Source organism: Rhinatrema bivittatum, chromosome 14 (genome assembly GCF_901001135.1).
Source record: "Rhinatrema bivittatum chromosome 14, aRhiBiv1.1, whole genome shotgun sequence".
NCBI lineage: Eukaryota > Metazoa > Chordata > Amphibia > Gymnophiona > Rhinatrematidae > Rhinatrema > Rhinatrema bivittatum.
The window spans coordinates 19418459-19430690 of NC_042628.1; the positions used below are offsets into that span (position 1 = coordinate 19418459).

The 12232-nt window shown below is 40.2% G+C and overlaps 1 protein-coding gene across 1 annotated transcript; it reads left to right on the plus strand.

Annotated features, from left to right (window-relative positions):
• Positions 1 to 526: 526 nt before the first annotated feature.
• On the plus strand, positions 527 to 11710 carry RPS15A (ribosomal protein S15a). The gene is made up of 5 exons (XM_029576979.1): positions 527 to 679; positions 1850 to 1987; positions 7274 to 7353; positions 10325 to 10410; positions 11578 to 11710. The coding sequence occupies exons 2-5, from the start codon at positions 1855 to 1857 to the stop codon at positions 11669 to 11671; spliced, it is 393 nt and encodes a 130-aa protein (XP_029432839.1). The 5' UTR covers positions 527 to 679; positions 1850 to 1854; the 3' UTR covers positions 11672 to 11710.
• Positions 11711 to 12232: the final 522 nt, after the last annotated feature.

Below are 12232 nucleotides of genomic sequence, written 5' to 3' on the forward strand. Positions count from 1 at the left end.
CTCTTGTACAGGTAGCACTCTGGGCTGTGTAGGTCCTTTTTTTTTTTTTTTTTTTTTTAGCTGTCACAAGCAATTAAAGCGTACGTAGGTTCTTATCCCTAAATACATTTTTATATATTTTCCATCGACTTCTCTATTTGAAGAATGCTATTATCCACAATAACCTATGCAATTATATCTTTCCTCGCAAGAACATCATCACTTTAACTTCATTCGCGAAACAGTAGTTGGAATGTTTGTCTCTCACTGCTGCCAAACGTGTTCGATGCGCATATCCGGCGTGTGGCCTGGCTATCCAGCGGGCACCTCTCGCCCAGCAGAGCTCGGAAGTCCTGCACTGATGACGTAGAGTAATCATCCGGTTGCTACTAGATACGAGGCATTAACATCAAATGCCGATCCAGATGCGTGCGTTATTTTTGTCGAGCACTGTGAAACGTATGGCGTCTGCTTTGCATCCTATCTAAATAAATTACTTGGTAATCACCTTTCGGTTATTAATCACCGTTTCAGTGGATGACTACATGGTTGAATTAGCTCGGTAATCGTCGCTTGCGTATTACGTTGGGCGCGCGCGATTCGTATTCCCATTTCCTTGGGCATCTCGCGAGAGCAGATGATTTCCCAAATCTCCTTGCGCGCCTTCTCCCCTTCCTCTTTCCGCCATATTACAGACCCGGTGAGTAAGTTTGCTTGGGGGCCGTTCTAGAATCCGTCTAATATTAGCAGCATCCTGGTTTTCTGTGTGCTGGCATCCGGCGAGAAATAATCTGCAGTATGTGCCCCTCTGGAGTTTCCTACTCTGGAGAAGTTTCGTGAGGTAACTGGAGGAAAAGTTGCGAGAAGAAGCCGGGATGCTGCCTGCAGCTCCCAGTCTCCTCCTTTTTGTTGGAATGTGGGTGCTAGAAGCTGCCTCCTCCGGTGTGTTGCCGGGCATGAAGGCCTGCCGGTATTCTTTGTTTTCCGAGTCGGTTCTGCGAGATTCCGGGAAAGAAAGAGCTTCGAGGAGTAGGGTTTCAGCCTGTGATACACTCGATCAAGTGGCCGAAGGTTACACACTGGTGATAAATGCTTCCTTTATCCCTTTATAAATAGTTGCGGCAATTCTGCTGGTATCCATATTTTTTTTTAATTTTTTTTTTTTTGCTTTTAATACGTTCAAAGATTTTGTGTTGGTCTTTAGTGACATTCAAGGACTAGAGGATACTCCGTGAAAACAAAATGGTAGTAGATTTAAAACAGTATTTATGTCATTCTGTATACAAGCTGTGGAATTTATTGCTGGAGGATATGGTCAAGGTAAGTAGTATAGTTGGTTAAAAAAAAAATGTATACAAGTTTCTGGAGTACTAGTCCGCTAGCATGTATTAGATAGGCAGATGTGGGAATCGTCACCTCTTTATGCCTAGGAATGAGCCAGACATAAGATCTGAATGCCGGTATAGAAAAACACAAATAAATAAATAAATAAAAATCTCCCGTGTACTTTCCAGTTATCTGGCTTGGCCACTATCAGAGACAGGATGCTGGACTCATGGAGCATTTGTGATCTCTACTGGGCATACTGGAAGGAGTGATGACTTGAATCATAGTAGAGAGAGAATGACGAGACATGAATGCTTGGAGTGATGCAAAGTTATGCCATAGTCGAATATACACTAGTTCACTGCAAATTCACTATTGGACTGAAAGGAAGTAGAGAACTGATGTAATCGGAGAATATGCAAATGTTGTATTCCTATTGTTTCTTACTTCTTGAATGAAGAATACTTAAAGTAAATTTTAGTTTGTGAAGAGTGGTTGAAATAATGCATTTAATAAATATCTTGTGTGTTTCTCTTCTCTGCAGGCACCATGGTGCGCATGAATGTTCTTGCAGATGCTCTTAAAAGCATCAACAATGCAGAGAAACGTGGAAAACGCCAGGTTCTTATCAGACCATGCTCAAAAGTGATTGTGAGATTCTTAACTGTGATGATGAAGCATGGTAAGTACTTGCATATGAATCTGACAAGTGTATGAACTATAATATTTGACAAACAGCATGAAGGTGCTGTTTTGAGTTAGCTGTAACTTCTTTATGGGGCTAGACAGGAAGAGAGGCATGGGCATTTCAGAGAGATCCTTTCAACCCATACAAGAATCAGTTTTGTATGCCAGAAGGAAAATTGGATAAGCTTCTTGGTTGCTGAGCCCTTAGTATTTTGCAGTGTTTACTGTGCTGAAGAGTAATATTGCTATTTTTCATAATCTTCTGATATTGTTTCAGTGAAGGAGGCCTCCTAATAATGTCAAATGCTTGTCAATTTTGAACATTTAGAAGGTATTAATGATATTTTTAAGCAATTTTTCTTATTCTACAAGTTCTATAGAAATGATTAGTAAAAGCATTTGACTGAGTGCATCAGCTCCTGTTGGATTGTTTTATGCAATTTTTTGTTGCATTTGTTTCTTTACTTGCAGTACTGCATCAGGCCTGTGAAAACTTGTTGGCATAGCTGGCTAGCATTTTTCTCTGTGTGAACTAGGACAGGGATATGCCTTGGTGTTCGAAGGGAGCTGGACATCTGTTTAAGGACCGTGTTGGGTAGGTTTTGGAGAGATTATATACTGGGCAGAGGGAAAGGCAGATGGGATCTACTGGGATCCATGTTGAGTCAAAGGTGATAAGCATGTTCAGTGGCTTTCCTTGTAAGTGGGAGCTAAGAAGCCAATGTCTTTTTCCTGATAATGAAAGAGTCGAACTTATGAGCATAAAGTCAGCTTTCTGGTTTCCTTCACAGCATAAACATGAATGAAAGTTGTGTTTTTAAAGGTTTAGTCAGTTTGCCTGCTGCTTTTCTCCTAGTAGGCAGCTCCCCCTTTCCTACAAGAGTAGCTCATTTTATTTCTTCACTAGGAGGGCATTTTTGTGAAGGTTGTAAAATATTTAGAAAACTTGAATTTGGGTACAAGCCAACATTTTTTAGGAGTTGGGACAAAAATGTATTTTTTTCCTTGAAACCTTTTTTTTTTTTTTTTTCTCGGTTGCCCAGCCAACTAACTTTTTTTATTCCTGTCACCTGCCAGGAGTGTCAACTGCTGGTTCCAGGGAGAGAAAAAGGTGCAGCTATGGCTCACACCAGCCCAGGGTTGCAGTGGCTCTTCTCAGAACTGCTGCATTGGCAGCGGCCCTTTTTGGGCCTGCTGCAATACCATTCTCTGATCTTGGGTCAGTGTGAAGCATCACTTCTTGGGTGACCTGGTGCTTGGGAGTTTGCCTCTCTTGGTTGGTTAGATATTAGAGGATGGTAATAACTTGTAAATATTTAGTATATCACCCAGTACATTGTATCACGTGTTTGCTGTCTCAAATCCTTTGTTACATGGTTTGATACTCAGTGTCTCAGAATCTAAAAATCATCTGTACTTTTAAAATTTAGTGGGGTTTTTTTAATTCTTTTTTTTTTAGTTTATGGAAATACAATTTTGTGGGGGTTAATTTTTCATGACAAGCATATTCTAATTTAAAATTTTGGTGTGATTGTTCCCAAACATGTCTTTAAGAATAACTACTTCCCTGTACGTACCTGGACCAGTCCAGACTGCTGGGTTTTGCCTCCATTCCAGCAGATGGAGACAGAGAAACTTTGAGAGCACCCCCTCTTAAGCTAGTATGCTACCTGAGCCTCTTCAGTATTTCTCTATTTCCAGCGGATGGAGGTGGTGCAAAACCTGCGGTCCTGAACCAGTTTGGGTTTTCCAAAAAAAAAAAGTCTTAGATTATTTTTTATTCTTGTTGCCAGCAGGATAGAAGAAGCAATTTTTTCCTTCCTCCCAGGGGGTTGGCAGGTCCAAGCATATTCTAATTTAATATCTTGGTGTGCTGGTTCCCCAACCTGTCTCTAAGAATAACTACATATTGGGTTTTCAGGATATCCACAGCTGACATGTATGAGATGTTTGCATGTACTGCCTCCATAGTATGCATGCGTAATATATTCATTGTGGATGTCCTGGCAACCTGAGGACAGGTTTGGATATTGCTGCTTGGTAAATCAAAGGCATGGTTTTTCAACCACTGTAAAATTGTTCGCAGAACTGTAAAGATGGCTATTCTCCTGCCATTTCTGTGCACATTTTGGATCTTCTCAGGCTGTTACTGAAACATTTACATGCTGGAAGTTGGTCCTTCAGTAATAGAAGTCTTTACTTTTTTCTTCTTTGTATGCCTAGTCATGAAAATGTTAAACATAACACACTTGATGTACACTTCTACTTATTCTTCATAGTTAACAGCAGGTGTGTTTAGTGCAGAAGGCAGTGTTTGAAAGGAAATTGAATTAGTGTTTGAAGAAATGGAGTTCACTCATGTCTGTATAGAGAAGCATTTTGGGGTCAGAATGCTTCAAGTCCCAAGGAGCATATTGCAGTTATAAAACATTGCAAATGGCTACAAGAAACGTGTGTGTTTGTATACAGGACTGGAAAAATTCTGGGAGCCAGGTCACCTGAGCACCTAAAAGTTAGCACACTGGTGCCTTAAATTCAGAAAAGCAAAAACTTTTTAAAAACCCTATAAATACCGAAAAATAAGCCAAAATAAATAAAATAGCAACAAGTGGGAAAAAAGATAAGGAAAATATTTTCCCTGCCACTGTTTCATTGTTTTAAATAATAATTTGTCATTGTATACATATGTGTATATGCATTTCTTTATTTGAAACCATAAACAAGCACTTCAACAAACATACTATGTAACACTTTCAGGCTGATGCATTATCATGTACTCAGCCTAGTGCACTGGTTAGCCTGTGGTTGGACGCGCTTGGCTAACCCTGAAGCAAAAACTGGGATTAGCATGTCCAAGACGTGCATAACTAGTGGCACTCATCACATACAAATGGCGTGTAGATGAGGCTATTAGCTATTGCCCCAAATCAAAAAATAACCTTGTACCCGCACACATGCAAGAATTAACACCAGCCCGGAGCTGGTGTTAAGTCTTGCCATACAAGAAGGGCTCATGAAAAATCATATTTTTCTCTCATTCCTCCTACACAGGAGGTTGCCAGGAGCTGATCGTGGCGCCGCCGCTTCTCTCCCTGGCGCGGCCTCATCATAGCCACCCATCCCTGATGCCGAACTAGAGGCCAGGGCTGCCCCGCTGCTTCCCTGACAGGCAGGAGAGAGATTGCATCGGCCCAATATCAGTAGCCAGGATTTCGTGGGGAAACAATCCCCTGTAGGGGATGGGCAAGCCAGATGCCTTCCTGGTGGTGGGAGCAATCACTGTCCCCTAACCACCTGGCGGTGTGACTTAGCCCGGCAACAGTTCTGATCCGATTCTAGTAGCAGAGAAGGTGAGAGAGTGCTTTAATGAAATCCCAGTACTCCTGAAACTAACAAGCGCCCTGGTGGGCGGCCTCCCTACTCTTTTTGCAACTCTGGCTAGAGGTTACTCTGCAGCCAAGTATAACCACACCAGAATGCTCAGCATCCATCTTCTAGGAGCTCGAAGTTATCAAGAGGGTCGTTTTTAAGTTATTCTTTCCCAGCAGGAGTGGTAGTGTGTTGAGAGGTATTGTAAACTGGCAGCCCTGGTTGTTCCCCACTGTCACAAGAGGGAGTCGCTGAGAGGAAGTGCACACACCAGTGTAAAACGTGTGCACAGGCACACAGCGCCCCTGGGTGCCCGATGCTTTCTAACGTGGCAACTCCTTTACAGTGTAGCATCACGCGCCCAGGAGAGGTGGATGTGCGGGCGTTGAAGAAATTGGGTGCCATTTTTTGATGCATTTTTTGCTCACGTCTTATTACATCGGCCTGTTTATGACTAATGATATTGCATAAAAACCATACGCTGGAGAGAGCACACAGTAAGGCTAAGAAGATATGCAACGTCTGACATACAAATACCGCACACTGGAAGAATCTTTTTTTTTTTTTTTTATATGTAACTTACAATAAAATGAATCAAAACTGGCTTGGTATTGCACAGAAGTTCAGAAATATTGGAAGATGAGTCCTTGAAGAAAAATCTCAGGTCTTGACTTGATCTTAAGAATCTATGGGGAAAATACTAAACTTATAAATAAAATGGGGTGACTTTTCAAAACATTTACGTGTGCAAGTAGCTTTTACTCATGTACACACTATTTTATAACCATCAAAAGTGTACGCACATTTACACATGAATGGGGTATTGTTCTAGAGTAGGACCAAGAAGCGCACGCACGAGTTGCTGTTTGTATAAGAGACTTGCATGTGTATGTTTGTCAACATAATTTTACATCTACCGATTATCAGACTAGTCTGTCTGTTTTTGTTTGGAGTGGGGAGGGGAGCAGAGTGAAGAACTAGGGGGGGGGTCTTGTGACTTAAGGAGTGAGTGAAATGGTGAAAGTGTCGTCAAATTGGTGCCTTCAATTATGTGCTCATGTTTTAAAACATACCGACTTTTGGGTATGAACATGGTTTTATGAGAGCAAACCACAATTATTTTGGGTAAAAAATATATATGTAGGAAAAGTATGCGCTTTCAATGCATTGCAGATATTCACATGTAAGGAAACATGCACATATATTGGGGGTAGCTAGAGAGTAAGTTGAGAGAGGGATATGCAACTTTACGTGCATAAAATTAGCATATATTGTATCAATTTTCAAAGTTTTTTCATGCTTAAAAGTGCATTTATGTGTGTGAAACCTTTACTTTATTCCAGTGGTTCCCAACCTGTGTTCTGGGGGTCCTCCAGAAGGGATGCCAGAAAGTTTAATTAGGGAGAAAATGTGTGGGCTGCTTCTACCTGTGATTGAGGTGCTGTCATAGGCTGTATGGGGGGGAGGGGTGAATAATAGTTAAATGCTTTCATTAGCTTAGGATTTACATGCAAAGATGGTAACCAAAGCACAGATTTCTGCGTGTGAATATTCTTGTTGCATGGGTAGTGCATGCTGCAGGCAAAACTGTGCTGAATGCACCTTACTGCGTCACCCTCTCTGACTGATAGAAGGCAATTGTGAAAAGACACCAATCTTGAAGTGCAGGAAATGCCAATTACCTAATCATGAGGCATCCCATTGTAGACAGATACAAAGGTTCTGGACTGGAACATCGTAATTGTGTAGCAAAAATGGATAGCTTGTCTCCAGTGAGGTTATTTTGCAGGCTTTTATTGGCTTTAACTTTTGCAGTTCTTAAAACTTGTACGTACTTTCCTGTCAAATATTCCACCATTCAGTAGCAGAGTGAGTGAATATTAACAATTGTTTTTCTGTATCTCACTTACAGGCTATATTGGCGAATTTGAGATTATTGATGATCACAGAGCTGGAAAAATAGTTGTTAATCTCACAGGCAGACTGAACAAGGTAAATCTAGATAATATGGGTTTTAGTTCTTGTGAGATGACTGTAGATGTCCTAGTTCACAAATTTAATGTGGGTCAACGAAGTTTAGAACATAACGCCTAAAAGTTCTACTGTCAATTGCAATATAATCTAATCTTTTTTTCTCTAGGGCTTTAATTTTTATCTTAGCACTTTTGAGTGAAAATCAAGGTTTAGTTTGTAAGACAAAATAAATCCTAAAAAAAAAAAAAGTCATGTGTTTTCTGATGAGACTTTAAAAAAACAAAAAATGTATGGTAAACCTAGTTGTAGTCCCTTAGGGGGCCAATGCAGTAGTGCACCGGTTAACACGTGATTGGACATGCATTTTGGATGTGGTAGACTAGCACCTGATGCAGTAAGGGGATTAGCTCGTCTAAAACATGCGCCCAAACAACTGCATAGTTGATAGTGCTCATCACATGTAGATGAGGCTATTAGTTATTACTCTGATGCAGTAAATCGCTGGGCATCCAACGTGACAAATTTAACTCCAGCCCCGGAGCTGGCATTAAGTTGTACCGCGAGTCAGGGGCTCATGAGAGATGCAAAAATACTGTTCTGTGTAGTTCTTCCTTCTTAATACTTAGATCTACTGCTTGCGGTGTTTATGAATGAAGGGATATTGTAACGACCTGATCTTAAAAAAAAAAAAAAAAAAAAGTTTGGACACCAATAGATATATACACTCCAGGTGTGTATATTAGGCATAATCAACTGAGGCGGGATAAAACCGATGCTCATATTGACTGACTGCCCGTTGCAGTTGTGAGTGCTAGGGATGTAAATTCTTCCCTAGCAGCTCATTTTCGTATTTCATTGGGCCACCCAGGAGTCGTAGCTGTGTGCACGTTAAAACAGGCCACGTCTTGTTGTATTGACCTGATAGTATTTTAGACTAAACAAAGATGATTTATGTTATTGCTGTCCATTGATTTGTCTTTATTCTTCCACTTACTGATATTGGCAAAAAGTTTCTAATTCACTGCTTTCCAAACTTGTCATGGTGACCCCGCTGTCAGTTGGGGCTTTCAAGATGTCCACAGTGAGGCTGCATGAAAGAAATTTGTATATAGTGGGTCTCCAGTGCATGCAGATTTACCTCGTGCATATTCATTATGGAGATCCTGAAAACCCAACAGGCACGGGGAATCTTAGGACAGGTTTGAGAACTCCTGGTCTAACTTATTTGTAATATCTTGGAAGGTATGTTTAATTGGATTCCTTTGACTAGAAAAGTTTTCTTTTTAAAGCACATACATTTATTTATTTTTTTTTAATCAGTTTTAACCTTTTCTCTTTGGTGCCGCAAAGTCAGTCTGTCTAGAGCAATCTTTCACCAAAGCTTGTGTGGTCCTCATAGCTCCTTGTTCCCTTTTATCTATAGCTGTCATGCCGAGCCTCTGGAGATACGTTAAATGCTCTGGTTAGGATGGTCAGACTCCGTTATGCCCCAATCCATGCATGGAGTTGTAGTTCTGAGATTTCTAAGGAAACTTCCATGTCTGCAGTGGGGAAAAACCGGGGCTGGATCAACCTGTTTAGCTTGATTTGGTTGAAGTGCAACCCTAGCCCTAATCATTCCTCTGTGTGATTTGCTGCTGTCCTTCATGCTCCTTCAGTCATATCTGCTTAGTATAGAGGCAGCCAAAACTGTCCCTTCTATTCCAAACTAGGCTTCAGCATAGTCACAGTGCTGCTCTTTTTCAGGCTTTCTAGCACATTTAATATGTTACCAGCTGTTATGTGACTTTCTGTAATTATTTTTAGTTTTATGGGTACCCACACTTCCTTCCTGAATTTATAAATTGCTTGTTTTGTTTTCCCCCTGAATACATGACATTACTGTTGTATATGGTATACTTAATTTCAGCAAGATCTTTGACACTGTTCTGCAGAAGGGATTTAAACAGAGCACCCTAGGTGTGGTTCCAAAAGTGACTTACTGGGTTAGAAATTGGTTGGGAGGCACAATAAGACTGCAATTATGGGAGTTCACAGTGTGCCACAGTGATTAGTTTTGGGTCTGGTTTTGTTAGTTGAGAGAGGTAGGGAAAAATGTCTTTTTTGCAGCAGTTATAGAAAACACGAGTGATTCAAGGAAGCTAGGGAATGGTCTAGAGTTTGCCAAATAAGATTTAATGCCAAAAAAATACAAGTCATGTATTTAGGTAGCAAAAACCCAAAGAAGCACTACAGAAACCAGGAAGAAGTTCTGATGTGCAGAAAACAAGGATCCGGGGCTTATCCCGTTGGATGATCTGAATGTGACCAAACAGCAAAAGCCAGAAGGATGAGAGGGATAATGTGTTGCAAACTTTTCTTCCCTTCATGCTTTTGCTTAAACTGTATCCATGCTGTGTTCCTTGTTAGTGTCTGTTGGTAGTTGCTTTCTTATTGCGTTTGTATTTAAAGTTCACTTCCAGTTGTCCTGCATTTTTGTCTGCTTTCTTGCTTCACAGTTCATCTGCTATTTCCATAAGGATGGCTGATGTCTTGTATTTGAAGTCATGGTTTGTCTTTTGACTGTTCACAATTTATTTGTTTTTATTTTAATTGTGTTATATATTATATTGTAAACCGATATGATTCCTACGAACTTTGGTATATACAAACAAATAAATAAAATAAATAAATATTGTATATAGCTTTGTAGCCTCTATGGGAGAAACAGACATGAAATAATATACATTAGTTTGCCCTTTCCTGTGTATTTTTATATAGATTATCAGACTTAATATTTAGGTCACCAGTGCTCTATGTTCTTACCTTTTTGTATCCATTAAATTTCTTTAGAATATTTGCTTCTGCAGCTGAGGAGATTATAGCCTCTAAATGTAGCCAAAACTAATTTATTGATGGTAGGAAAGCAGTATTTGACATGGGAACTAAAATTTGTATTGTTAAAGATCTTTAGCATATATTTGGTATTTCGTTTGATTTCTTTTTGCAGTGTGGTGTTATCAGCCCCAGATTTGATGTTCAACTCAAGGATCTAGAAAAGTGGCAGAACAACCTGCTGCCGTCACGTCAGTTTGGGTAAGCCTGGCTTCTGTAAGCCTCCTGCTGTTGGCATTGGCCCACAGTGACAAGGGAAAAAGCTGTTCTGCATTTGAGTGAACTATGCTGTAGAACAGAGGTTCTGAACCCTGTCCTGGGGAGCCCCCAGCCAGTCTGGGTTTCAGGATAGCCACAATGAATATGCATGCATGCAAATTTAGAGCAAGGGTGTAGGCAAATTTGGTCTTTGAGTACCAAAAACAGTTCTGGTCTTCAGCAGAACCCAAAGAATATTCATGCTATATTTGCATGCAGTAGAGGTCCTGTATGCCAATCTCGTGCATATTCATTGTGGATATCCTGGCAGTACTCCTGCTCTGGAGTGGGAACAATTTACCCTTTCAGGATAACTCATTTTGTTTTTACAAGTAATTCTGTCCCGGAGGAGATTTTCATGATCGTTACGTGTTAAGTTTAGCGTTGACTCTCTTCTGGGATTTGCATATTGATTACTTCTCTGTTTCTGCATAAGGAGTCTTAAGGTTTATATTGACAAAATATTGTTTGTCTAAAGCATCTTTACAAGCTGTTTTGTTAGTCATTTACAAAGTGTTTGGAGTAAATATTTCAACTTGATAGTTACAACTTCTAATAAACATATAATGTCCAGTGTTTACAGTGTAAAAAATGAATAGCTGTTAAGTATGTGTGGAGGCTTTCTGATGCTGATCTGTTTGTAGAATATAGGATATGAATTCTGTCTACTCCATAATTGCAAATCTTGAGTGAAATATTAAGCATAGTTAAAAGGAAAATCAGCCATTGGCTTAACACATCTCGGATGCTTCTGAGTTGTTTCCTAATAAAGCAAGACACCTTTTCTATTTCTCAGAACTTAAGCTAGTTTTTAGCACTTTTCAGTTCTGTTTGGAATAATTGAATCCATCTGTCTGGAGGCATTACACAGTTGGTGTATTTTTTTTCCCCAATGACTTCTGGTGATTTTCATTGTGTAATCGCAGCAAGTCGTCTTATTTTACTTACCAGGCAATCTGTGTGGAAACCATGCATGTAAGAAGAATGCTTTAAGTTTTTTCACCGGGCCGTCTTGACATTTGAAGAACATGTAGGATGGGTGTGAAATCAGTGTGCTATTTCCTCGGAGCATGGGTAATAGGCAACTCGCTCTCATTTTCTTCTCAACAGGTACATTGTGCTGACAACCTCAGCTGGCATCATGGACCATGAAGAAGCGAGGCGAAAACACACAGGAGGAAAAATCCTGGGATTCTTTTTCTAAACATGTAAAACAGGCAGGCCAATAAACTTTCAAATAGACTTTTTGGGGGTGTGTGTGTCTTTTGAAATGATCGTTTGCTTATTAAGCATTTGTTGTGTTGAATGTACCCTTCCAGCAGTGGTTCATTAAGTTATTGTGTTCTCTCTGTACATCTGGAAAGAACAGTCAGTCAATGCTTGAGGTACCCCTGAAGGTTTTTAATCTTTTAGTGCTTTCTGTTTAACATTTTTGTTCTAAAGGTCTCTCCCCCATCCTGTTGAGTGAGAGATTGTGACCCACACTAGATAAGCTGCTGTTTTTTAATTCCAGATATAGTAACTGTTTTTTCCCAGCATGTAGCAGATGGACTCAGGACCAATGGGTATAGTGTATTTCTGATAGCAGTTGGAGACGGATCAGATTTCAATCTGGCGTGAGTCCTAGTACATTTACCCCTGCAGGAAGTGCAGCTCTTCAGTATTTTCCGTCTCCATAGCAGTTAGGGACTCTGCACGCTAGCACAGCGTTAGAGCAATCTTACCAAAGAAAACCAAATTAGGAAGAAAATCTTACCTCTACAGA